At 44.5% G+C, this 22,876-nt stretch overlaps 2 protein-coding genes across 2 annotated transcripts in view; one reads left to right on the top strand and one right to left on the bottom strand.

The window, feature by feature from the left end:
- ERICH3 (glutamate rich 3) overlaps positions 1-10,865 on the top strand; it is a 42,773-nt gene extending 31,908 nt beyond the window's left edge. The window contains exons 15-17 of the mRNA XM_085309835.1: positions 2,447-2,584; positions 5,752-8,411; positions 8,931-10,865. Of these exons, the coding sequence (XP_085165961.1) occupies positions 2,447-2,584; positions 5,752-8,408 (2,795 nt within the window). The 3' untranslated portion in view covers positions 8,409-8,411; positions 8,931-10,865. The remainder of the gene's footprint in view (positions 1-2,446; positions 2,585-5,751; positions 8,412-8,930) is intronic.
- Positions 10,866-16,158: 5,293 nt separating this feature from the next.
- Positions 16,159-22,876, bottom strand: part of TNNI3K (TNNI3 interacting kinase) — a 109,542-nt gene continuing 102,824 nt past the window's right edge. The window contains exons 24-25 of the mRNA XM_085309826.1: positions 18,282-18,361; positions 16,159-16,982 (exon numbers count right to left, since the gene is read on the bottom strand). Of these exons, the coding sequence (XP_085165952.1) occupies positions 16,906-16,982; positions 18,282-18,361 (157 nt within the window). The 3' untranslated portion in view covers positions 16,159-16,905. The remainder of the gene's footprint in view (positions 16,983-18,281; positions 18,362-22,876) is intronic.

Here is a 22,876-nt window from a genome sequence, read left to right on the forward strand (position 1 = left end):
CTTTCAACTTAGCCACAGGAGCCAAGACAAAATCATTAATTACTGCGTACCTGAAGCTATTGAGTTTCACCCACATATAGCTTAGTGGTTGGACTGCTGGATTTCTTTAGTAAAGATGTTCTTGATGTGTGATTTCAATATGTGACACCTAGAAGTGATAGTGTTCTGTAGAAGACCTGTTCAAACAAGCACTTTGAGGAAAGACAGTATTTCAGTGGATGAAGTATATTCTTAAATAGGGAAAGATGCATACTTCTGAACATTTTCTGCAAAGCTACTTGTTACTTCATGGCAGAGGCAAGCGGACAGTCTGGGTGAGTGGCCAGGTCAGTTAGTCTTACTGTGCATATTTTTATGCAACCAGTTTTATTCTATCAGAGCTCCTAATTACATAAGAAGTGCCCATCTGTCACTGTAGTCTGTTTCTGATAATGGGAGAGAAGATGCTGCTCACAGAGAGCATGAGAGGCATGCTGCTTATGTTTCACTCACTTCATAGTCCTCCATCAGTTAGATCTGTTGTACACAGAAAAGAACTGCTGTCTGGTTCTTTTAGCATCCATCTATGCATCTGATGTGCATGAGTTTGTCCAGTCCATTTTTGAATCTGCTGTTAATGTCTGGCCTTAAGTCTCCTTTTGCAGCATGTTCACTCCCCGCTGTCCTGTCCCTTCTTGATGGTACCCAAAATTTTGAGCACCACCGTTACTACATACTCTACTGCAGAGTGGCCGTCCCTTAGCAAGGGCCATTAGCTTCCTGCTCATGGCTGCTTATTTTAATTTCAGAGAAATCTCGATAAGGTGTTACTTGAAAGTCAAGATATCATATCACGTAACAGCTCTTTTTATAGGCTGTGAGTCAAGATTTAGCCAGAAAAATGTTGAATGGTTTGTTGTTCTCCTCAGCTTTGTTGAAAGCTATCTGGTGGTTGTTTTTTTTGCAATAGGAGCCCAGGTTAGGATTCAGATCTTTTTTTCTCACAGGCTGAAACCCTGTTCATGTACTCTCAAAACAAATGTCTTTGTCTAAATAAAATGCTGTAGGGTGATTCTGAGAAATGTGTTGATGAGGATGTGGAAAATAGTCCATCACTTACACTGACACTGAAAATTGATATCACTGAGCCTTGACATTAATCTAGGCTTCCAGAAGCTGAAACCTAGAATTCGATGATCTCTGCAGCAGTTCCGCTGCAGTGATGAATTTGACCAGTGTGCCACTTCATGGTATATACAGCAATAAGATCTAGGAATATTKTAGTTATCTCCTTTATGATCTTGAAGTTATTCTTGATGTAGGTACTCTTGATGAGTACCAGGAGTTGACAGTTTCTCTCACTTGATCCAAGACTTGATTGATCCAAACAATGTAGGAGCAGTGTGGAATATATGAGCCATTGGGCTCCATCTAATCAGCAGCAGGTATGAATCAAGTCTCACACTAACAGCGATAACACAAACAAGAAGCGGACCACTGTTTCGGAGATGTGCTTTCTTGAGTCATAGAATCATAGAATCATAGAATTCATAGAGTCCTAATGGGACACAGTATATTGGCAGCAGAGACTATTTAGCAGTAAAGCCAAATGCTAGATTTGACTTTATGTTGTCTGTCTATACCAGTGGCAAACCAGTAAACTCTTTGTCTAAAAGACCCTGAACTGATAATAGCAATAGGAAAGGAGAGAGGGAGAAAACTGAAGGAACTTGAAGGGATAAGCCTGGGATGCTGAAGGGAAGAGCTTTCAGGGAATATGCCAAAGGGGTAGGCTGTGTATACAGGTGGAATACTACTCATAGAGAAGCAATTTAGTATTACAAACTTGAAAGTCTTTCATGTAACTACCCAGCATGCAATTCATAAAGCAAAAATGGAATTGACAGACAGTAATGTCTGAAGGTATGACTTGACTGAAGCATTACAGTCATTGCATTCACAGAGTAGAAAATATTTCCCTGCTTATGTATAGATAAGCAAATCTTCAGTCACTTCTGTTAGTTTGGGGAATTGAGGATTTATCAGAACTTTAATTGGACTTAAAATAGAAAAAGTCACATAATTTTCTTAAAGTAGTTATGAACAAAACCAATGCTATGTCTATAAAACAATATTGCTTATGCATTGAATCTGCCTTCCCTCCATCCTGACAAAGGTAGTCTCACTGTTTTGTGAAAATTTTGTGGAAGATTGATGCTGTATGTTTCTGCAGTTGTTCCTGCATGAATCTCTCTCTTTTTTTTTTTTTTTAATACCGATTGCCATTTGATTTTAATCAACTTCAAAAAGTATTTCTGGTTAARATTTACTGGGTGCCAATGAAACCTATAGTAATATTATAGATTTTAAGTCAAGCTGAGATAACTGTATGATTTCTACTCCACTTTTGCTTCTTGATTGTTTCTCTTTGTTTCTTCCTCTTTTGTAATTTTGTGGTTTTTTTAAGATTGCAAATCAGTCCAAGAGAAAATAGCAGAGGGAACTGAAAATGATCATCACATGGATTCTGAACTTGAACCTAACGATTCCAGAACAGATGAGAAAGAAGAGAACTTAACAAGCATAAAGTGTGATATCGATGAAGGTGAGGACAGCTAACATGATCAGGGACCTGRGTTAAATTTCATTCATTTAAAATCTATTTATAGAACAATTTCACCTTTCACTTTCCTTTCCAGGCTATGAAAACTTCCTTACATTCTTTACTTTCCTGCCTCCTTTTTTTCATTTTATCCTTTTTTTCTTTTTTTTTCCCCTGACTTGTATAAAATCAGGTGATGACTAGTATGTATAATCAATGCCTTTTGGGGGGTTATAATGATCCTGGGTAAAGAATCTAAGCCAGAAAAATTCTGGCTGCCAGTCAAGAAAACAGCAGTGAAAAGCAGGTGTCTAATGAGTTTGCCTTTACTTCCAAGTAGACACGTTAAATGATAACATGAAACCTCCTGGGGAAATGTAGTGTCAAGATAGGCAGGATGGGACATGGCGTGGAATGTGAATGACAGAACAGGAATGAAATTGAACTCCACCCTTGATCTCCACGATGTTTTCAGCTTGTCTCCCAAACTCATGTTAGCAGTTGGCATACTTGGCATTAAGGAAATCTGAACTTGATCTTGGTTATTTTAAATATTTCTGTCCAGGAATGTTTCAGGACCTAGCAGTCCTCCCGGATTTAGTAGAGTTTATTTTTGGAGGCTTGCCCTGCCTAACGGAAGGGCCTTGTTTATTATACAGGGAGTATTGGAGCCGACTATTTTGTTGCTAAAGGAACTGCAGCAATGAGCCTTAGTCAGAGTAAATGCTAAAAGTTCTTCTTCATGATAGCAATGAGACTAAAAAAAGAATGAAACCATATGTTAAGATTGAATCTGCACTGTTGCACTTACCTTTCCTTCTTTCATCCTCTGTCCAAGAGTCCAGTGGGACTGGAACCAGTAATATATGGTTTCTGATTGCTAGTTCTGCACTGTCTGCTATTGTGGCACATGAATCCAGGGTGCTCCAGGTTTTCTTTTTGTTGTCGGCTGGCAACCTTTTGRTCTTCCTCTGGCTGGTCAAGGAACATGGTCTTTAAAGGGCAGTCATCTTTCATCCAGCAAGTGTATCCAGGAGGTTGGAGATGAGTGGACACCACTCATCTCTGGTGTCTGTTATTGCCTGTTTCTCAGTAATCCTTTCTCAGATGAGATTGCTTCTGCCCTGGTTTCATCAACTGACCACAAAACAACTGCCTGTAAGATTTCATTTCAAATCACAGTCATCTTCGTGTGTTGGTCTTTGCAAATATCTTTGTTTTTGATACATAGAATGGGACCAGAAGCACATAGTTCCCAGGAAGCCTGATTTCTGTCAGTGGAGATTCCCCTGTCCCTCCAAATCAGAGATGAAACATACTTGCTTCCCAGCAAGGTGGACTTTGGAAGAGGATACTCTCAAGGTGTCTTATTTGGATTCTTTAGAATGAAATAACTTAACACTTGCTGTTATGGTTCCTGGCCTACGCAAGGCTTCACTTTATAGAAGGGAACACATTGTACACAGCAACTAGAATAAATTAACTCCTTCTCTCTCTGCTAATAAGAAGGTAAACACACAGACTATGCCACATGAGATACAGTGTTCAGTTTCTGTTAGAAGAAGTAAACAAAACGTCTGCTTTACAGGGAGCTAAAATCCATTATAGAAGACTTTGTCCAATATTAGCACCTGGACAGTTCAGAAACTGTATCTTTGTGGAGACAGTAATACTGGACTCTTGGTTGACATAACAGAGATTTTTTATCTCATTTTGTGCCAAAGCCTCTATTAATTTTTTTAAATGATTATATATGCTACTGATTTTAATAGTAGATTGAGTTTGCCCGGATTCAGGAGGTAGTGTGAGTGCTATAACAATGTCAAGTCATTTACAGCTGATTGAGACAAATGTATATAAAAATAGAAAAGAATTTTTAAAAGCTAAGGGACTTCAGGAAGCTAGGAGTAAACATGAACAATATACTTCGTGGAAAGCACATCTGGGTGAAGGCATGATTTCTTTTACTGCAGAATGCAGCATGGAATTTTTAATTTAAATGTGTTGTCTAGTGTTTAGGCAATGAGTGGTCTGGTGGGAGGAGACAACCTACTGCACTTCCTGTCTCTCCTTCCATGACCTCCATTCTCTCTCTGGAAACTGCCATCTCAGCTCATTCTTTCTTCCTTTTCATTCCTTCACTCTTTTCAGCTTCTTGAGCTGCCTCTCAAGGAAGGGAAGGGTGGTATTAGGGAGTGGGCAAGGACAGAAGGATGTTGTTGGGAAAGTAGACACCAGCTCTACTTCTCAGCTGGTAAAGCCGAGCCTGGTCAAATAGTGTCCTTCAGGCCTGATCAACACCTGTAGGTGTCTGTGGCTGCCATTCAAGAGATGAGCTTCAGCTACACAGTTTATAGTCCAAGCAGACAGCAAAAAAAAACAGTAATTGCAGGATACTGCAACAGTGCAAGAAGGTGAAATAAATCAAATAATGGCAGGTGAGTGGGAACAAGAAAGGCTTTGCCCAGACTGAGAAGGCACAACTTGGAAAAGACATGGCTCCTTGCTCCCTTCCGTGGCACAAACCCTCCCATTTTCTAAAGTATAGGAACCTGCCATATGGGTACAAAGCACAGCTGCAGCAGCACAAACTGATGGAGGTGACTGCCCAGGGGCAGATCCTGGAACACTGAATTCAGTGAGAGCATTGCCATTAAATTCCTGAGGTGGGGCAGGAAGAGGGCCTATATTATTCCTCTGGTGTAATTACAGTATCCAGAGGAAGTAATTACTCATTTTACATGAATAGCTGTGTGGTTTTGTTCCTTATGTATGCATATTTTACATGAGTAATTTGCCAACTATTTTTGAATATTTGAATGTTAGTGTCGAGCTTATAAGTATTTCATATAAACACCCTGAGCTCCCTGCGAGGCAGTTGAGGTGGGGAGAGAGTAGGAAAGGCAGACAGAACTGTCAGTGTTGAAAGCTGGTCATGCATCAAATTGCATTTTTTGCTTAAATTAGTTATGCCAGGTGCCAGCATGGCAGCACTGGAAACCTATGCATAGGTGAACAACAAGCAGCAGAGCAAGTTTTCTTCTTGTCACCAAGCTGATGTCCTTTCATTGCTTGGGAGAGATAGTGTCTTTAATAACCACCTTATAAAACAGCTTTAACATTAACACAGTTATTTCAATAAAACTAATGTTCTGATTATTTCTTAATAGCATCAGATGGATCTTTCTTGGGAGAAGAGACAAAAACACTTGAAATACAAAAGGCAGTAGAACAAGAGGTACAAGAAGGGCAGATGGTGGGGGAGAAACAGGCACTTGAGAAGGAAGATTTTGTAACTGGGGAAGGAGATGTTCACGTTGAAGAGGCAGGACAAGAAATGGTATTAGAGGGAGATTTGCTATCCAAGCAAGAAAGTCAGATTGCTGTAGAAGAATCTGCACCTGAGGAGAGGGCCATGACAGAAGATCCAAAAGAGAAGGATACAGGAAGAAGTGGAGAGGTGACATTTGGGGAGCAAGAAGTTTTGAAGAATGTGAAGCAGGGTGAGGAAGCACTGAAAAGGCAAACACTTCAGGTAGAAGAGGTGGTAGGGGCAGTGTTATTCATAGGCATGGAAGTAGATGGAGCAGTATCTGAGGTGGATCAAGTAGCTGAAGAAGCCTCTGAGAGAGAAGAGGCAGTGCAAGAAGGCTCTGAGGCAAAGATGATGGTGAGTGAGAGAGTGTCAGAGGCAGAGGAGGCTGTGGAGAAGGGAAATTTTGCAGGGAAGGATGTTGTGGAGGTTGCTGTGTCTGAGGGAGAGGAGGCTGTGGAAGATGCAAACTTGGCAGAAGAGATTGTGAGGGTAACAGGCCCTGAAGGAGAAGAGGCTATGGAGGAAGCCATTTCTGAAGGAGAGGAGGCTGTGGAGAAGCCTGGGGCTCTACTAAAAATATTAGGGGAGATGAAAGATTGCACAGGAGAGGCAGAACCTGGAAGAAAAGAGTCTGAAAAACCAAAGGAATTTCCCCAGCTGAAAACAGCAAGGGAAGAGTGGATGGAGATGGGGAAAGCTGCCATGATGTCTGAGGCAGATGAACCATCTGAGGTAGAAGAGAGCTCTGTCCTGAGAGCAGAAGATGCAGTGGAGGAATCTGTGGAGTCAGGCAAGTGTTCCTTCTTACATGTAGCTCCTGGGCTAGAGGCATTGGTGGATGCTGGAAGGGTTTGCATAAGTGAAGGCTCATCTCAACTGGAGGAGATAGCAGCAGCAGAGGAGGAGGAAGGCTTAGCAGGAGCAGATAAAGCAGCACTTTTGAGGGGAAACCCATCTCTGGGCAGCGAAACACAGACAGACAGAGCAATGGAAGAAAAGACTGATAAGGGGGTGATGGGAGAATCTGCAGAGAAAGCCACAGCAGAGTCAGGATGTGGAGTGGAGGTCTCAGATGGAGCAGCAGGTCTGAGGGAGCTGGCAGCTGGAATGGAGGAATTGCTGGAGACTGCGGTAGGGAAAATGATGGAGAAGTTGGTGTTGGACATGGAGATGCCTCTTGCTAAAGAGGTGATAGCTACATCAGAAATGCCTGTAGAAGAACTAAATGAGAGTGCTGCTGGGGAGGTGGGGACGGTGACCAGCACAGTGGTGGGGAAGGAGAGTGAGATTGGGGGAACCATGGTAGGTGACCAGGCAGCAGCAAGAAGGATGGTTTTGGCTGAAGAAGCTGCAGTGGGGGGAGTGGTGGTGGGAACCGTGCTAGATGCAGTGGTGGTGGGGGATGGCAAAAGACTGGAGGGAGGGACGGCCAACAGTGCAGTGGTGCTGGAGGGGGTGGAAGGGGCAGTGGGATGGATGGAAACAGTGGATGTGAGTGCCCAAGTGGTAGTTGAGGGGGTGGCAGMAGAGGGCCTTGAGGTGGCTGCGGAAACTGGAAGGGACAGGACAGAGGTGGCTGGGAGGGCAGCAGCAGTGCCGAAAGGAACGGCACAGGACTGCGGAATAGTGGCTGAGGAAGAGCCGACCAGCGTGGTGGAGGCTGAAGGACTGGTGGCCGCGAGGGTGGCAATGGAGGGAGATGCAGCAGCTGGAGGAGATGGCCTGAGTGTAACGGTGGCTGCGGCCGCATCGATAGGAGGAACAGGAAGGCCTGAGGGAGCTATACTGGATGGACTGAGGGTGGACAAGGAATGCACAGTGGAGCGAGAGGGTCCAAGGGACGTGTCCGTGCTGAGGGAGATCAAGTCAGAGGATGCAGCAGGCAGCAGCAGTGTAGGAAATAGTGGAGCAATGCTCTGGAGTGAGGAGACRGCAGAAACATCATCGCTGCTGGAGGAAGCCGAGGCAGCGGCTACCTCGCGTGGCCAGAAGAAGGCCGGACCTCGGGAGGGCCTAGAGGCAGGGAAGCCTGGACTGGAGGAACGAGAGRTGGCAGAAGACACCGTATCTGGGAAGTGTGTGGAAGCACAAGGAGCTTTGTCCATCAGGGATAAACTGATGACAGAAACATCACTGAATGTCCCAGGGCATCGAGATGGGGCAGCAGTGCCTGGAGGAAGAGGTTTAACAGGAGAAGTGGGACTGCACCAGGGTGCAGTGGAGGAGGAGATGGCAGCTCTTAAGACAGTGATAACAGAGAGAAATCTTAATGGAAATGATGGACCAATTGAGGGAGAAACAGGACAGGTAGGGGTGAAAATTGAACGGAAACAGCCAGACATCAGTGAAAACACTAAGGAGAGAGAAGTAGAAGGCGTCACAGAAAATGCACAAAGCATTTCAGGAACTAGGGAGCTGCTTGAAGTGCAGCAAAGGAAGGGAAGTCCTGAACAAGGGCATGCAAACACACCAGGAGCCTCCATCATGGAAAAGAGAAACAGAGATCTGTGAAAGGTGAGAGTCTGTATGAGTCACGTCRTTTTTGTCCCAAGCCCCCAGACTTCTGGCTGTCAGAAGCAGAGGTTATATCATTTTATCACTGTCCTGTTTCTTATACTTTTGTTACTAAATATCCACTGCTGATAACTGGGATAAAGGATGATAAATCTGACCCAGTAGAGCAGCTCTTTCATTCTTACCTGTGCCTGAAATTCCATTGTAAAATGACTGTGCTCTGTCACGTTCACAGCCTCAGTCCGTTGTCCCGTCCCTTGGGTCACGCAGAGAGGCTCCCTACCCCACAGCAGTGCCGTTGGTCTTGCTGGCACTCATTGCCGAGGAGATGAACCAAAGTGGCAGCAGCTGACTGTAACTTTTCCAGTGAATTCAGTGCTACAAGTCAATAACTGCAGCCAGCTTTTGTGGTTTCCCTAGTATCTATCTGATTTTAGGAAATCTATTATAGTGGTGTTTAGGCATCTCAAAGTAGTGTATTTGCTGCAAAGCTAGCATTTTGCTCGTTGTTTTTACTAGAATGTTCTGAAACTGGCAGACTTGTGCCCTCGACGCAATCCCGGGATGTGGAAGAAACTCTCTGCTAAGCATTCTCTGCAGCTCCTTCAGTGCTGTTTTCTGTAATGTTTATACAAACACTGGAGACTTGTGCCAGTTGGGATGTTCACTCCTCCTTTATTTTACTCTGTGAGTACCGTAACCATCTGTCACATTTTACTAGAGCAGCTTATTAACGTGTAACAGACAACTCAAACAAGCCTGTATTAGTCAGCCCAGGAAATAGCACTCCTTTATAATTATGAAGACAATAATCGCAAGGATTGTTCGACAGCTGTCATGTTTGTTTTTCCCAAAACGCAGAGAAGTRTTACACTGGTTGAACTTCCCTCCTCCTCCAGACACAGCTTGTTTCTACAGGCTAGCTGGAGGGGCAGTTGAGGATAGAGGCACTTCGTATATTAGCATAGAACAACAACAAATGTATGTATGCATGTATAGAATATATATATTTGATTATATTTCCTCTCCACATATTTTTCTGTGTGTCATTTGGCTTTTTAACAGTAAATTCTTCATTGTGTGGTGGGGCTGTGTCTTCAGTTATGTGCTATGGCATTTGAGCATGTTGAGGCCTTGATTCTGATGGGGAGCACGCAGGAGGTACTGCAATGTAGATACGAAATGGCATTATCACAGACGGAAATGCTGTGCTCATGCAGGGGCTTTTGAACCTTCGCTTAAGGCGGTGGGTGCTGTGCTACTTAGCGGAGCCTGACAGGCAAACCCTCCAGAGGAGCACGTGCACTGCATGTTATGGAGGGGGTAGGAGACAAGAGGAGGAATTCTTCTCTCTAGGTGAGGTTCCAGGCCTGTCACGGGTCACATGCAGGACATTCCGTTCATAAGAGCCTTGGACCTTGGAAACATCTCTTTTTGGTCTAAATTAGAACAACCATAGCTCATTTATAAATATACCTCTTGTTTCTGCTGGTGTCAGTCAGGTGTAACTCCATGGGCCTGTCTGCTGTTAAACTGCTGCAGACCTAGTGAAAGTACAGGAAGAATCTTCAGTGTAATGCTGTGTTCAGCTCCGTGTTGGCCGGGGCACTCCGTTGAGGGCACTGAGATCCTTCCAGGCGATGTTTTCRTAGCTGTTGCATGTGTTCACCAGCAGAATTCCTAATGAAAGCTGAAAGATGCTCTCCTCCTATATATTTGRCTTCACTTGAAGCCAAATACTGCATATTCTATAACTTGTGTTTTCAGATTGGGAAATGGAATTAGCAGAATTTTAAGTGTATTGTTACTCTAAATTATTTATGATCATTATACATGGGATAAGAAATTTAACTGTGATCAAGTAATTTRTATTTGTTTCTTCCTGCACTGAAGACAGCTGGATTTGTATTTTCAATCTAGATATCAGAAACTACTTTGAAAGAGAAAAGCTGACAAAACTATATTACAGAATATGATTATGAAAAGCTAATAATAGAGTAATTTTGCAGTAATCAGCAGCTTAAATGAACACATATGGTGATCCTGGATGGTACAGTAGAATTGTTTATTCTATGSAAGATACGCAGTACTTACTTAGAAAGCATGTATTGGAGTTTTGACTATTCAAGAGTGACCTTTTTATTTAACGAGAAACTATCCATAAAATTAGTAATAGATTATTTGCAGGACCAGGACATTTTCAATGTTGTTCAATAAGAAAATTGCTGTGAATGGATAATCTATGTTTACATATTTTACAGTTGAATACACCTGGTATGTGAAATGTTCTGAATTTAAATTAATGTAAATGATCTTCCTGAGAGGTTCCTTTTTTCTGTATACGTACGCACACCTGCACATTTACTTTGATCTATAAAAAAAGCTGTATCAGTCTATGTAGTCCTTTGAAGTTTTGCAAATGATTTCATTGTGAGAATAATAATTGACAATGAARTATGTCTTCAGTATTTATTCCTGCTTTCTAACTGAATGACTAAACCTGTATTTAAAATGCCAATGATCTGAGCATTTGTGCCACTAGAACTGGATCATGCAGGTACCTGTGGAAAGGAAAGGCATGAGAGTTGTGAGCATGAGCAGACAAAATTACAAGTGCAAATGCATGTCTGTGGGCTGTAGCTCAAGTGTTAGGGTGAACAAAGGCAAGAGTGAGGAGAGCAGGAATCTGCATTAGCAGTGAGTCCCTGGAAGAGTCGGGATTAAAACAAAGGCTRTACTTAGGCACATCATGGACTGCACCAGCTTATTTGCTATTTAGCTGCTTTACTGACCACAGGATGAAAATGCTAAAGGTGAAATGTTTGATGGGAAGGGCGATGCAGGCGCGGGGCTACTGTCCTTGGGCAGCACCGCGGCCAGACCACAGCGCTGCGCCCGTCTCTGTGAGCAGGTGTCTCCTCCTCTCCATGCAGCCTCCCGCCAGCCTCTGCTCGGAAGCTTCAGCCGGGAGGGGGCCTTTTTCCTAATGGGTAGAAGCTTCCTTTAAAGAAACATGACAGCCAGAGGGTTTGAAGGAGATGAAGTAGCACTATGAACCTGCAGCAAGAGCCCTCTGAACTGGATCCATTTCTGCCTCTGGAGAAGGAGGTGAGTTGCTAACCAAGAGGCACCTGCATTCTCCCAACGGTCTTGGGCTGGGGAAGCTCTGGAGCATCAGGGAAGGCCAATCATAAGAAACTGAGAAGTTAACACTTCATTATCTAAAATGTTTAAAACATGGCACTTTCTCACTCCTGTGGCTTGAAACGTGCTGGTTCATACAAGTAGTTGTATCACTCTAAAGAAACACACTTCAGATGGCTCTGGTTTTACACAGAGATAGAAGAAGGTCACATTTCCCAAGAACACTCCAGTGTCTCAGCTCAGGCCATATTGATGGGATCGTCTGTTTTCTTTAACACTTTTCTGTGACAGCTGTATTTACAGAGTAGATACAGAGGCAGTTTGATCTGTGGTAAGAAAACAGTCCTTACCCCATCCTCAAGGTTACTCCCAGCTGTATCAAAGCCAGTTTTTGCCTGCTCATATACTCACYATTTCACTTGCTTGTTTTGCATGTTGGCAATTCCACAAACAACTTTTGCACAGCTGCCGTGGTSACTTGATCCAGATTTATACCTTGGATGTTACCTTACTGCTCGTTTTTCTGTGTTCTTTAGGAARATTGATTTCTAAAATGGTCAGAGTATTTGAATCAAATATCGAATTGAGTTGAATCTGGCAATTCCAGCTTCAAATAACCACTTGAGTTCACATCTTTTTCCCTCTATTGCTCTACTTCTGTTGGTGTGTCTATTTAGATGTGTACAGTTCATATACGTATACATACCCAAAACATGGGAGTACCTGAAATTTGAGCAGGTGGAAGTTTTGTAAGAAGCAAACCCACTGAAATGGATAATTTTATAGTTTTGGACTTGTTACCAACTTGTTACTTGTTACTGCTGTCTTGTCCATTGTTAGGTAGTAATTACATCGAAGGGAAAAACAAACGTGGTGTTTAGGAAAAAACAAGATATGCACCAAAAGAAGAGAAAGACTCCTAAGTGAGACAAGCAAGCTCGGTACCAGTGTTGCCACTGGCAAAACTCATTTCTGGCTCCTCACAGAGACTTTTTAACTGCCTGACCTGTCAGGTGTTCTCGGTAGCTCGTCGCTGGGTGCTGACGACTTGCCTCAGGTATCATTAGTGGCTTACACAGCCGAACTTCAGACCCGTGACATTAGGCAGGTTAAWCAGATGCACTTCACTAGCGGGAGCTGCCAGGTGTGAATTACGCACGCAGCGTGCGGAAGACTGAGATCTGGCTCTGGGAGCAGGATAACGCGCCGCTGGCGTCGCTAGCCCGGGCGTGACACGGGGATCTCCGCCGTTCCCGCYGGCCGGGGTAGCCTCGGAGAGCGGCTGCCAGGCCCGCGCTTGTGACAGAGGTGTTATGTGCTCGTAGGTTGTGGCGGGTTTCTTCGGCCGGGGTTGTCCGCGATGCTCTGCTGGCGCYGCTGCGTGAGTCGAGCAGCGGACCGTGCCAGCAGCCCAGGGTGGCCGCGCAGGGCCGTGCCGGCGGCGGGGCGCCGGGAGCTGACGGTGCCACCCTGCAGCGCGCGGCCACAGCGTCCTGTGGCTCTTGCTGCGCCAGGGCTCGTTTCTGCCGTCGAGAGGCATCGACGGGCAGAGCCGCCCRGCCCCTGCTGCGGGGACGCCCGATTGCACACGGGTGGCTGCAAGCGCTGCCCTGCCCGGGGCCCTCTTCGATTGAGATCACCTCGTAACGCTACGATTGCTGGTCACATTACTGCAGCTACCAGGCACCGGCTGCTTTTGAAAGCAGGATGGCTCAGAGGAGCTCATTCCGGTATCCCGGGCTCCTCGGACATCTCTGGGGACAGCACAGACTGATCCGGTTCCAGCTTGCGACTTTCACAGTATGTTCTATTCCGTAGGTTATAGAGGGCAGAATTTTCATTTGTATTAATGACTGATGACTCATGTGAAGCAAGTTTTTCCCCTAAGGCCTGATATTTCTTCTATGGAGACCAATTAACTAAAACATTGTTTTCTTCCAGGAGCCAGTTATTTTAATGACTACTAAAAAGGTTTGCTTTGCAGGGATTCAAGCACTTGGACTTGTCAAGTGCTTTGCATTTCAAACTATTAAAGTTTTGCTTTCAGAGACCTMCCCCTCCCCCTTTTTTCTGCTGTTTCCAGTTGTCTGGAACTGACACATTCCAGGAAAATGCTGAGAGACCATGAAAAGCAGCTCAGCTTTAAGTGGTTATGTAGTGGTATTAACACAAATTAAGTCTATTTTCCTTGCTCTGTTTTCTGTTCTCTCATCCGATTTTGTTTCTGGATTTCAAATATAGTTGCAGTATTAATGAAGAGTCATCATGTGCTTCTTCTAAGCAAGGGAAGAAGAAATAGTGCAGATAAATCTGTAAGAAAACTGCTGTCAAAGAGCAGTTCATACTGCTACTGAATTTTCAGAYGTGACAATTGATCCTTTCTGCCCTGTTGTCCTCCCGCACGCTGGCCAGTGTGAACACTGGACAAGGTAAACCGTGAGACCACATCTCTGCCAACCCTTCCCTTCCCCAGCTCATGCCTGACCCACGCTTTGGTGGCTCTGCCATATGAAGTGTCCAATCAATTAGATGGGCAGGCAGGGAATTTTCACCAGCATCCCAAATGCACTGGCTCCTGTCCTCTGCAATGCCCTTCCTCCAAGCATACAGATTTCCAGCATCACTTTCACTTCTGGGAGAAATACCATGTATTTTCTCCTGTTGCAAAGCAATCTGGATCTTGTTTTGTTCCGGTCTGCAATACAGACATTGGTTTGTTACAGTAGAAAGGTAACAGAGTGGTTACAGGTAACAGTGCCAGTTTCAGGTAACATGATGTTTGGGCTGGAGATTCTTAGTACCAAGGTGGAGCTGTTCACCAGCAGTGAATGGGCATGTGTTCAGTAGACAAAATACTAATTTTAGTGTGTTGTACAGCTCTTCTCTCTTTTTAGTAATTGAAAATGGAAAATGATCTTTTCTTCACACAGAAAAGATCTACCAGAAGGGCATTTTTAACTTCAACAAATCCTGGCTACTTGTGCTGAGTCGTTACAGACGTCCCTGCCCTGACTGCTCTCGCTGCAGAGCCGGCAGGGGCCTCACGTGGGGCTATTTCCTGTCATGTCACCTGCCGGTTCAAGCTGTGAGCTGCACAAATGCTATCGTCACGATGGGAAACGTTCAGTGTAGATAAGGTATCTGCAAAATAACAAAGCTGATCATCGGTTTTAAAACTTGCTGTAATGATTAATAATCACTTTTGTGCTATGGGACAGACTGAAACTTCCTATTGCTCTTTTTATTAAAATCTCGTAGTGGGTTGATGTGACATTGCCCAGTGACACTGGCTTATCACTGAACCTTCACAAAGACGGTAGAGGGGAATGGGGGAAAGTCCTGTACGTCTTTTCCAGAGGGTTGTTCAAACCAAATACTGTCTCCGGAAAGCCTGAAGGTGAGTTTTGTGCCTGGGGAAGCGCAGAGCTGCACGCTGTCAGCGGTGGGCCTGTCTGAACACTCGCCCGCGCCAGGATGCTGCGCTGATGCCGCCCTTCCTGCAGCGCCGAGTCCTGCGCGCTTGTGACGCCTTGGTGTACCCTGCAGGGCGACCGGCTGGAAAGCACAGGTCAGCCTCAGGGAGGAATGGGGAGCAGAGGCGATGGTGATACTTTATGACCAGGAGAAGGCCAGAGCTTTCCGCTTCCTGCTCCAAGAAGAAAGGAATGTGGCTCAAAGAGGTGAAAGCCAGACCAGTGCTTCGTGAGGCCCACTCACGTGAAAGCCCCGTGTAAAAACGTGCTCCCCCGGCCGCGTCCAGGCAGCAGCTCTGTGTCTGACCACAAACGGCCGTGAGGGTGCTGAGGCTGGTGCGAGGCCGGCGGCGCTGGGCGTCCCGCAGGAACCTGCGGTCCTGCTGCGCGGTGCCAGGCGTGGTGGCAGCGTAGCCGGCCCTGCTGCATCGGGGCTGGGGGATGCGAGGCTGATGAGACCCCCCCACCYCCCATGAGCGGGGCCCAGACTGCTCTCCGCGTATTTAATCTACTGTTTACATTAACCCAGTAGATTGTTCTTGCAAATGAGGCTGTAATTGAAAAACAAAACAAATAGGAAGCAACTGTTGGGTGGCACCTTGGGCTGATAGTAGGAAAACTGCAACACCTGAACTACAACTTCAGTTCCCTTTCTCTTCTGCCCAGTTCTTCAGTTGGTGACATACAACAAATGGCAAAACATCTGTAAACCTCCCAAAGTGAAACCTTCCCCATTTTTATTGCTTCAGGACTGTGAAATTAACAGCATGCATGGAAGATGCRAATCAGTACAACCCTACTACACATTTCTAGTCCAAACGTGCTGCACTTTGCAACGCCTGACCACCGCCCCAGCTCAGGAACCGCTCGTAAGCAGGCAGCATCCTGTGTAGTACCCACAAAGCAACACACAAAAAYTGTGAACACACATTTCTACTCAGCCAGCCTGAGCATTGCACAGTCTAATGCAGTTAAGGAATAATATTACAGCAGGATTGCTTGTGGCTAAATTCTCTTAATTTTGATTTCCCCTTCCCTCCCCCACAACAGCATAATTAACTTTGTAAGTTTAATTAATAATTAACTTTAAGCTTCTAGAGGAGTTCAAGTTTTCCTGGCCTCCCCCAAACTTTTTTTTTTTTTTTAATTTGCAGTGATCAGAATTTCTGCTGCAGAGCCAAATGACTAAGGCAGTTTCTGCGAGGCCTCTGCGCTGCCAGCACTCAGCACTCGGCAGATGGCACTGTGCCGCAGTTTTGCTTTGYGTGCTGGAGAGCTGTGTGAGCCCACAGCGCTAAAAATGGGAGATAGGATGCTTTTGTGACTGCGGAGACCTCAAAAAAAGAAACAAGATATTGTTTGGAAGCTGGGAAACAGGAACACCTTTACCTCCACTGCGGCCTGAATTAGCAGTGGGGAGGGACAGTTTTTTTCTTTCTTTGGGTCAGCCTGTGCTGGCTGCTCCCTTGCACCTACCAGTCGGGGAGAGGCCGATAGCGGCACGCCTTTGTGCAGCCTGGGGCACCAACGACTTGTCCGGTAGCTTTGACACGCCAACAGGCACACTTTTTTTTTTACTTTCATCTCTTCAAATTAGTGATGTTCAAGCTGGAAGTGCAGCATTCCTTGTGGAAAGTCACTTTGCTAAGGAAGGACAGATGCTTGTCACCAAAGCCACTCCCTACCCTCCCAAGCAGGTCAGCAGAAAARGAAGCTAGAGCATAACCTATGATGGGGATATTTGCCATCAATAAATAAAGTAATTCAATTTAGGGATCTTCAGTGTAACACATGCTGCCTAGGAGGTAGGCTGATGTGGTAAGAATTGTTGCTGTCAGGTTATGGAGACTCTCCCTTCAGACAGAGGGTTCATGCTGTCAGCTGCTTTCTTCAAAGCTGCCGCTATTACTGCAGGAATGAAATCGCATGGTACTCATGGGATCTGACACATAACCTGCAAATGCACAGAGACTGTCATGAGCATCTTGACATGGCAATGATCCACTCCTCCCCCACTCCAATCAGTGACAATGTCAAAAAAATAATGTGTATATCATTTTGAGATAAATAGGCACAGATCACATTGATGCCTTTTTGCTGCCTGTAAACCTCAGCTCAGTATCATCTGCTCAGGAAAAAATTTAAATAGAAAGTGAACGGACCGTTTCATTTATGCAGTGATTTCACAACAGTCAGGCACATGCAAGCTTTGGTGACAGACATAGAAACATGACTTAGTGATTTAATAACACAGTTGGACTTTAAGAGAAAAAAAAACATTTTATCCTTTCAACTGTATTTTCAGAGGGTTCCAAATAAGCATTCTGGTAAGTATTTTCTAAATATTTTAATTCTCAAGAACATGAAACTGAAAGCAGCTGAATTTCCAAACAACTGTTCAGGTAATTCAAAGAAGCTATTTCTCCTTTTACGTAAGTTCATCAATCAGCTGCTCCCATTCTTCTTATTTAATGCATTAAATGCATTTAAACATTAAAATCTAATCATCTCAGATTTCCTGATAATTACACATTATATGGAACTAGCAGATGCTCAGGAAAAAAGGGAACAGAGAACACCAGTGCACAGAAATTTTTCTGGCCACAGACAAACTAGCTTAGAACTGGGAGGCAAAGCCAACATCACACACTACCTGTACTAACACCGAATCAGCACCTCTGCTTGCTGGTGCTGCAGGGAGGTCCATGGGTGGAAACATTGCTAAGGTTTCTGCACATCATACTCCTACTGCTGACCAAAAAGGCACACAGCTGCACACAATAAAGACTTGTGATCACTGCATTCCTATGCTGTAACCCATAAGCAACCTTGGTTTAGCTCCTAATCATGACATACTGTGCTATGAAAGGTGGGCAATAAAGCTTTTTCTCAAGGAAATCTCACTAGCTGCCTAAATATTTCACTGCTGGACCTTGAATCTGCTCCTGCTGTGTGTGCTGAATTATGTCCTCCATATGAAGGGGCAAAGGCAGCAGGTCCCACTGCTCTAGCCAATTGGTGCTACTCCATGCAGCCTGTCCTAACCCTCCTGCCTCCAGAAGAGCCCTTTCGAGAGGAGGTGTCTCTATGCAGCCTTATTTTGAGCAGCTACCTGGCATGTCAGCATTTTCAACTGGGGTGAAAAATGACTCGTTTCACGTGTCAGTCAAATTCAGAAGCAAATACACCAGCCCCTGAGAATATACCTGCGAAAGCTCCCTGGTGCTAAGACAAGCATTCAGCGTTAACTCACCATTTTTGTCAATAGGTGAGTACTGGAAGTTTCTTCTCATGTCATCCAAAGACAGACCCTGAGAAGGCTGTTGCCCAGTGCTGCAAATTAGATAGAAGGTATCAGTATATACAGAACTGCAGGAGAAAGCAAACCCCCCCCCCCCCAAAAAAGAAAAGAAACATTTTCAGAACATGAGAGCTTTTTCTATAGAGTTAGAAGGAAAAGACAGTAACATGAAATATATCAGTTTGGTGCCCTGCTGCTGGCATTCACAGTAAATAAAAACCATGAATCGAGAACATGAAGCACACACATGCTCATATGCCATCCATTTCTGAAATAACTTCCCTTATATTTATATATATATATATATGTGTGTGTGTGTGTGTGTGTGTGTGTGTGTGTGTGTGTGTGTATATATATATATATATATATATATATGTTGTTTTGGCACAATTGTTTTTAATTTGCTATTTTAGAAGCAATCCCAGGCATCAACTCAGGATTACTGTATATCAAAATTTTATGCATGACTGCCATCTGGGGCCTGTAAATTAGTTTCTCTGGAAAGRAAGATTGCTGAGTTGTCTTCCAGTGACCAAACCCACTCTCTTGCCAAGAGATTATTTGTGCTTGATCCTTAGGTGCTGATAGGTACAGGACTGTCATCTATCAGCTCCTCTCAGCTTTCAGGCAAACAGAATCCAAGCACACTCAGAGACCAAGAAGCCCAAACCAGTATCACTTAGCCCTTAAGCTCATTTCCTTCCATGGAGTCATCGAAAGACTAAGGTGAGGTGCAAGGGCTGCCGCGACCCAGCACTCGCAGCATGCTGGACAGGGACACTGTGCTGCAAGGAGCACGCCTGGACTTTTGCACCCATGCAGCTCCCTTCCTGGCTTCAGCGGAGTCAGCTGCTAACACATCTCTGATAAAGACATCACCAAATAGCTTTTTTTTCTTAAAAAAAAAATCTTGACAAAGCATTAGTTACGCTTTTGTTTTTCAGTCCCCACTTTATCAAAGTGGATTTGATGCAAACCCTTTTACATAAATATTTCTGCTTACCTATTGCAGTGATCACTTTTAGTGAAACTACTTTCCTCTCCCTGCTCATACCAAAGGACTGACCTGACTGGCAGCAAGCAGGTCCCAGTGTCCCACTCCTCCCTTTAGCCATCTCTACCAGCTCATTTCAGTGCCTTCTTGCTCAGCTCACAGCCTGCTGTGAATTCTGCTCTTTATGCAGAAGCCAAGGTGCCATGCTTAGATTGGCAGACACACTGCATGTCAGRGAATAAATAGGAATCCCTCCTGGAGCTGGTGCTCAGTGATTTGTACTGGTTGGACAGCAAGGGAATAGAGAGGGAAGATGCTAAACTTAATAAAATGGGATGCATGCTTGTTGGACAGCTAATTTCCAGTGCCAGCTTTAACGGGGATAGGAAGGGTCATTTGCTTGTGTTTTTCTGAAAACATGTCTTTTGGCCTAATATTTCTCTRTGAGAAACCTAATGGGACAAAAACCCTGGCTGTAAGAACAGGTAATTTAATGATGTTCTAAAGGTTCACATACAAACAGACTTCCTTTTATTTATGGGTGACTGGAAGAACTGCCTCTTTTGGAGTCATACCCTTAGAAAGTGCAGACAGATGTCCCTGTAGCAAAGCTGCAATAAACCAGTCTTCTTACTGGCAAGGAAATGCCTCAAAGCTCTTGAGTCTGCTGTCATTTACATTAGGCTTCTTACTATTCATTTCTGGACTACCTATACAGATCCTTTTAAGCCCACAACAAACTGGAAACACTGGCTGAGGAATTTTTGCGCGAGGAGAAAATAGCATATAGGCTTTAGTCTYACTTTCCTGCCAATTTCCTTTGAAAAGGCTACTGAGAAGTGAAGTCAGGACACAAAAYGTGCATCCACATCATACAACAAAGCATTGCACAGTACTCCCTGGACCAGAGGATAAAGGCAGGGAGTTATATGGTACAACRACAGGAGAACTTACAGCTCAAGGCCGAGAAACAATCACAAAGGCTGTGTTCAGGATCTGTGCAGSAGGTACGAGGTCAGACAGCTCAGTRGGAACAGGGACACACTGCTTCCAGGTCCACCCTGGCTTGCAGGGAGCCAGCTTGTCTCATCCACGTGTCTGCATGTGGTGAGCACTGGCAGAACCACCTCGCACAGTGCTGCACTCACAGAGGGAGGCCTGGGCTGCTGTTACCATGGGGTGTGCGTGTTGTCCCTATGTTCATGGAGATTTTTTTTCCTTGGAAACCACCTTAGGAATGAAACTCTGATCACTTGCATTTTGCCAACACCTTCATTGATAAAACACCATTTTCAAAGACTTAGGGATGAAAATTCAGGATGGTTTGGGTTCCCAAGTCATGCCTGCATTCTGCTGGCAATGGCCAACTCATACTGCTTATGGCCAAATCTACAGAAAGGTCTGTATGCTAAATGGATGATTTTGGCTCCAAGTCTAGCCTTGTAGTACCATTGAACTCTTCAAGTATAATGGGATATACTTCAAATCAGGCATGGGAAGCAGGAGACTGGCTAACATATCAGGCACTCCACTCCAGGAGAAGATCCATCGCCCAGAGCGAGATCCACACACTACTGGGTAACTCCCAGGTCCGGTTCCTCTCTGCAGCTCCCCATTAGCTTCCTGGCTTCCACAAATCACACCTGATGTACTCTACTTTTCTCATGCACTGCATGTGAAACCCAGCCTGAAGCTGAAGGACAACATTAGGGATCAGGAAACCTAACAGATTTAGCAGTACTGATGTTTCTTTATGGATGTAGCCTTTACAAACAATATATGCATTGCAGTGCACCTCTTAAACAAGGGAAGCAAAATCCCAGCCTCAAGCAACAAATGATAAATGTACCAAACTGAGATGCATACATGAATTTACGTGTGTCGGTGTGCATGAGTGTAAAAGATAAAAGGAGTAAAAATTCCCTATGCTTTAGGTTGTTCAGGTATAAATGGCAAACCTAAGATTTCAGTCTGTTCATGCAGCTGGATATACCAGGAGGTGCATGTGGAATTTTAGGAACGTTCAAGRTTGCCTTCTGAAAATCTGCCCCTTCATTAAGCAAATGAATTAGCTGCTCCAGTAATTAATATCTGCATACAGGACAATATACTTGTCCAAAATATCAAATGTAGCTGAAGTCTGTGCGGAGCCCTGTGCTGTGTCTCCTGAATATGGCAGGGAGGGGAAGAGGTGACTTCCCGTATTTGTATGACTGCATGACAACGCATACTCCCTTTGTCATACAGCTCCTGGCAATGTCATTAAGCACAGTAACTCGGAGTGTGTTCAGCCTTTTAGGTACAATAGGGAACCTACATGTATCAGACCATATCTGATACTTGACTGGGAGACTAAACAAGGGCTATTGGATTTAAATGCTGCATAAAATGTAACATCTGAGTTCCGTAGTTTAGTAAGAGGCTTTTCATTTGATTTACTTCACTGAGTGTGCTTACTCATAAGCTAAACCTTGAGAAGCCTTGGAATTGAAAATGTTATTAGCCACAGTTACAGACTTCAACAGTTTCTAAGGCGCAGGCAGAAGGCACTGTACTAAACAGAACTTTATCTGAACTTTTAATTACTCATTGTGGATATTATTTATCTCACAGTACATAGAAAAACAAAGGTCTGTCACTATTAGACATATCTAAACTTAGCAGGTGTATTTATGGCTTCTGGCTTCTGTTAAACATTCACTATAGATATGCTTTCTGGTCTTTTTATGCAACCTTGACAAGATGCTAGAATTAGATTTGCTGAATTCCACKAACTACAAAGTAACACATCATCAGCTTCACTTACTCTTCAAATATTTCTCTTTGGCAAAACTCACCAATCTAGCTTTTCAACCTCTAAAATATGGGGTCATGAAACAGAAAGGGCAACTCAATCCCCTGCCCAAGTGACGGAATGTGAAATGTTTAATACCAGCTACCAGGCTGGTTGTTYTAGGTTTGCTTTGAGTTTGTCTGCATCTCTAGGCTGAACACAAGTACTCTCCTAGCGCTGATGCAAGTGCTTTTAAGGCTTAGGAAAGATCTTGCAGTGCTTGCTTTTCCAGCTGTTGTAAGATGTGTTGAAATGACTGACAGATGCAGCTTTCCTATAATTCTAGGGCTTGTTGGTGTGTGGAGCAGAGCTGTAGAGGTTCTGGAGGAAGCCAGACAGCAGCCTGTAAGGGGCTGCAGGTGAAATTTCACAAGGATCGGAAGTACTTGTAAAGGAGCAGGGAAAGCTCACCTAGACTGCACCCCTTCCACTTCCCGTCTCGCCGGACCGTTTACCTCTTCCCACCTCGCACTCCGCTYGGCTCCCCGTGCTGGCCTGCGCTCTCCCAGGGCATTCCTACTCAGCACACGTAACGCTCCACCTCCTCTGTGACAGGAACACACCATTCCTGTTGCTGCRAAGTGCTTGTGTCACAGCGCAGCTGTATTACCATTCTTCTCTTATTGTTCCACCTGTCTTCCTCCTGTGCATGCCTGTAGATTATAAGCCCTTTGAGGGCTGAACCACAATTGTATGGAACATGAACATTTCTTGTATCAT

This window comes from Rhea americana, unplaced genomic scaffold (assembly GCF_003343005.1).
Source record: "Rhea americana isolate MKP2758 unplaced genomic scaffold, rheAme1 scaffold_304, whole genome shotgun sequence".
Lineage (NCBI taxonomy): Eukaryota > Metazoa > Chordata > Aves > Rheiformes > Rheidae > Rhea > Rhea americana.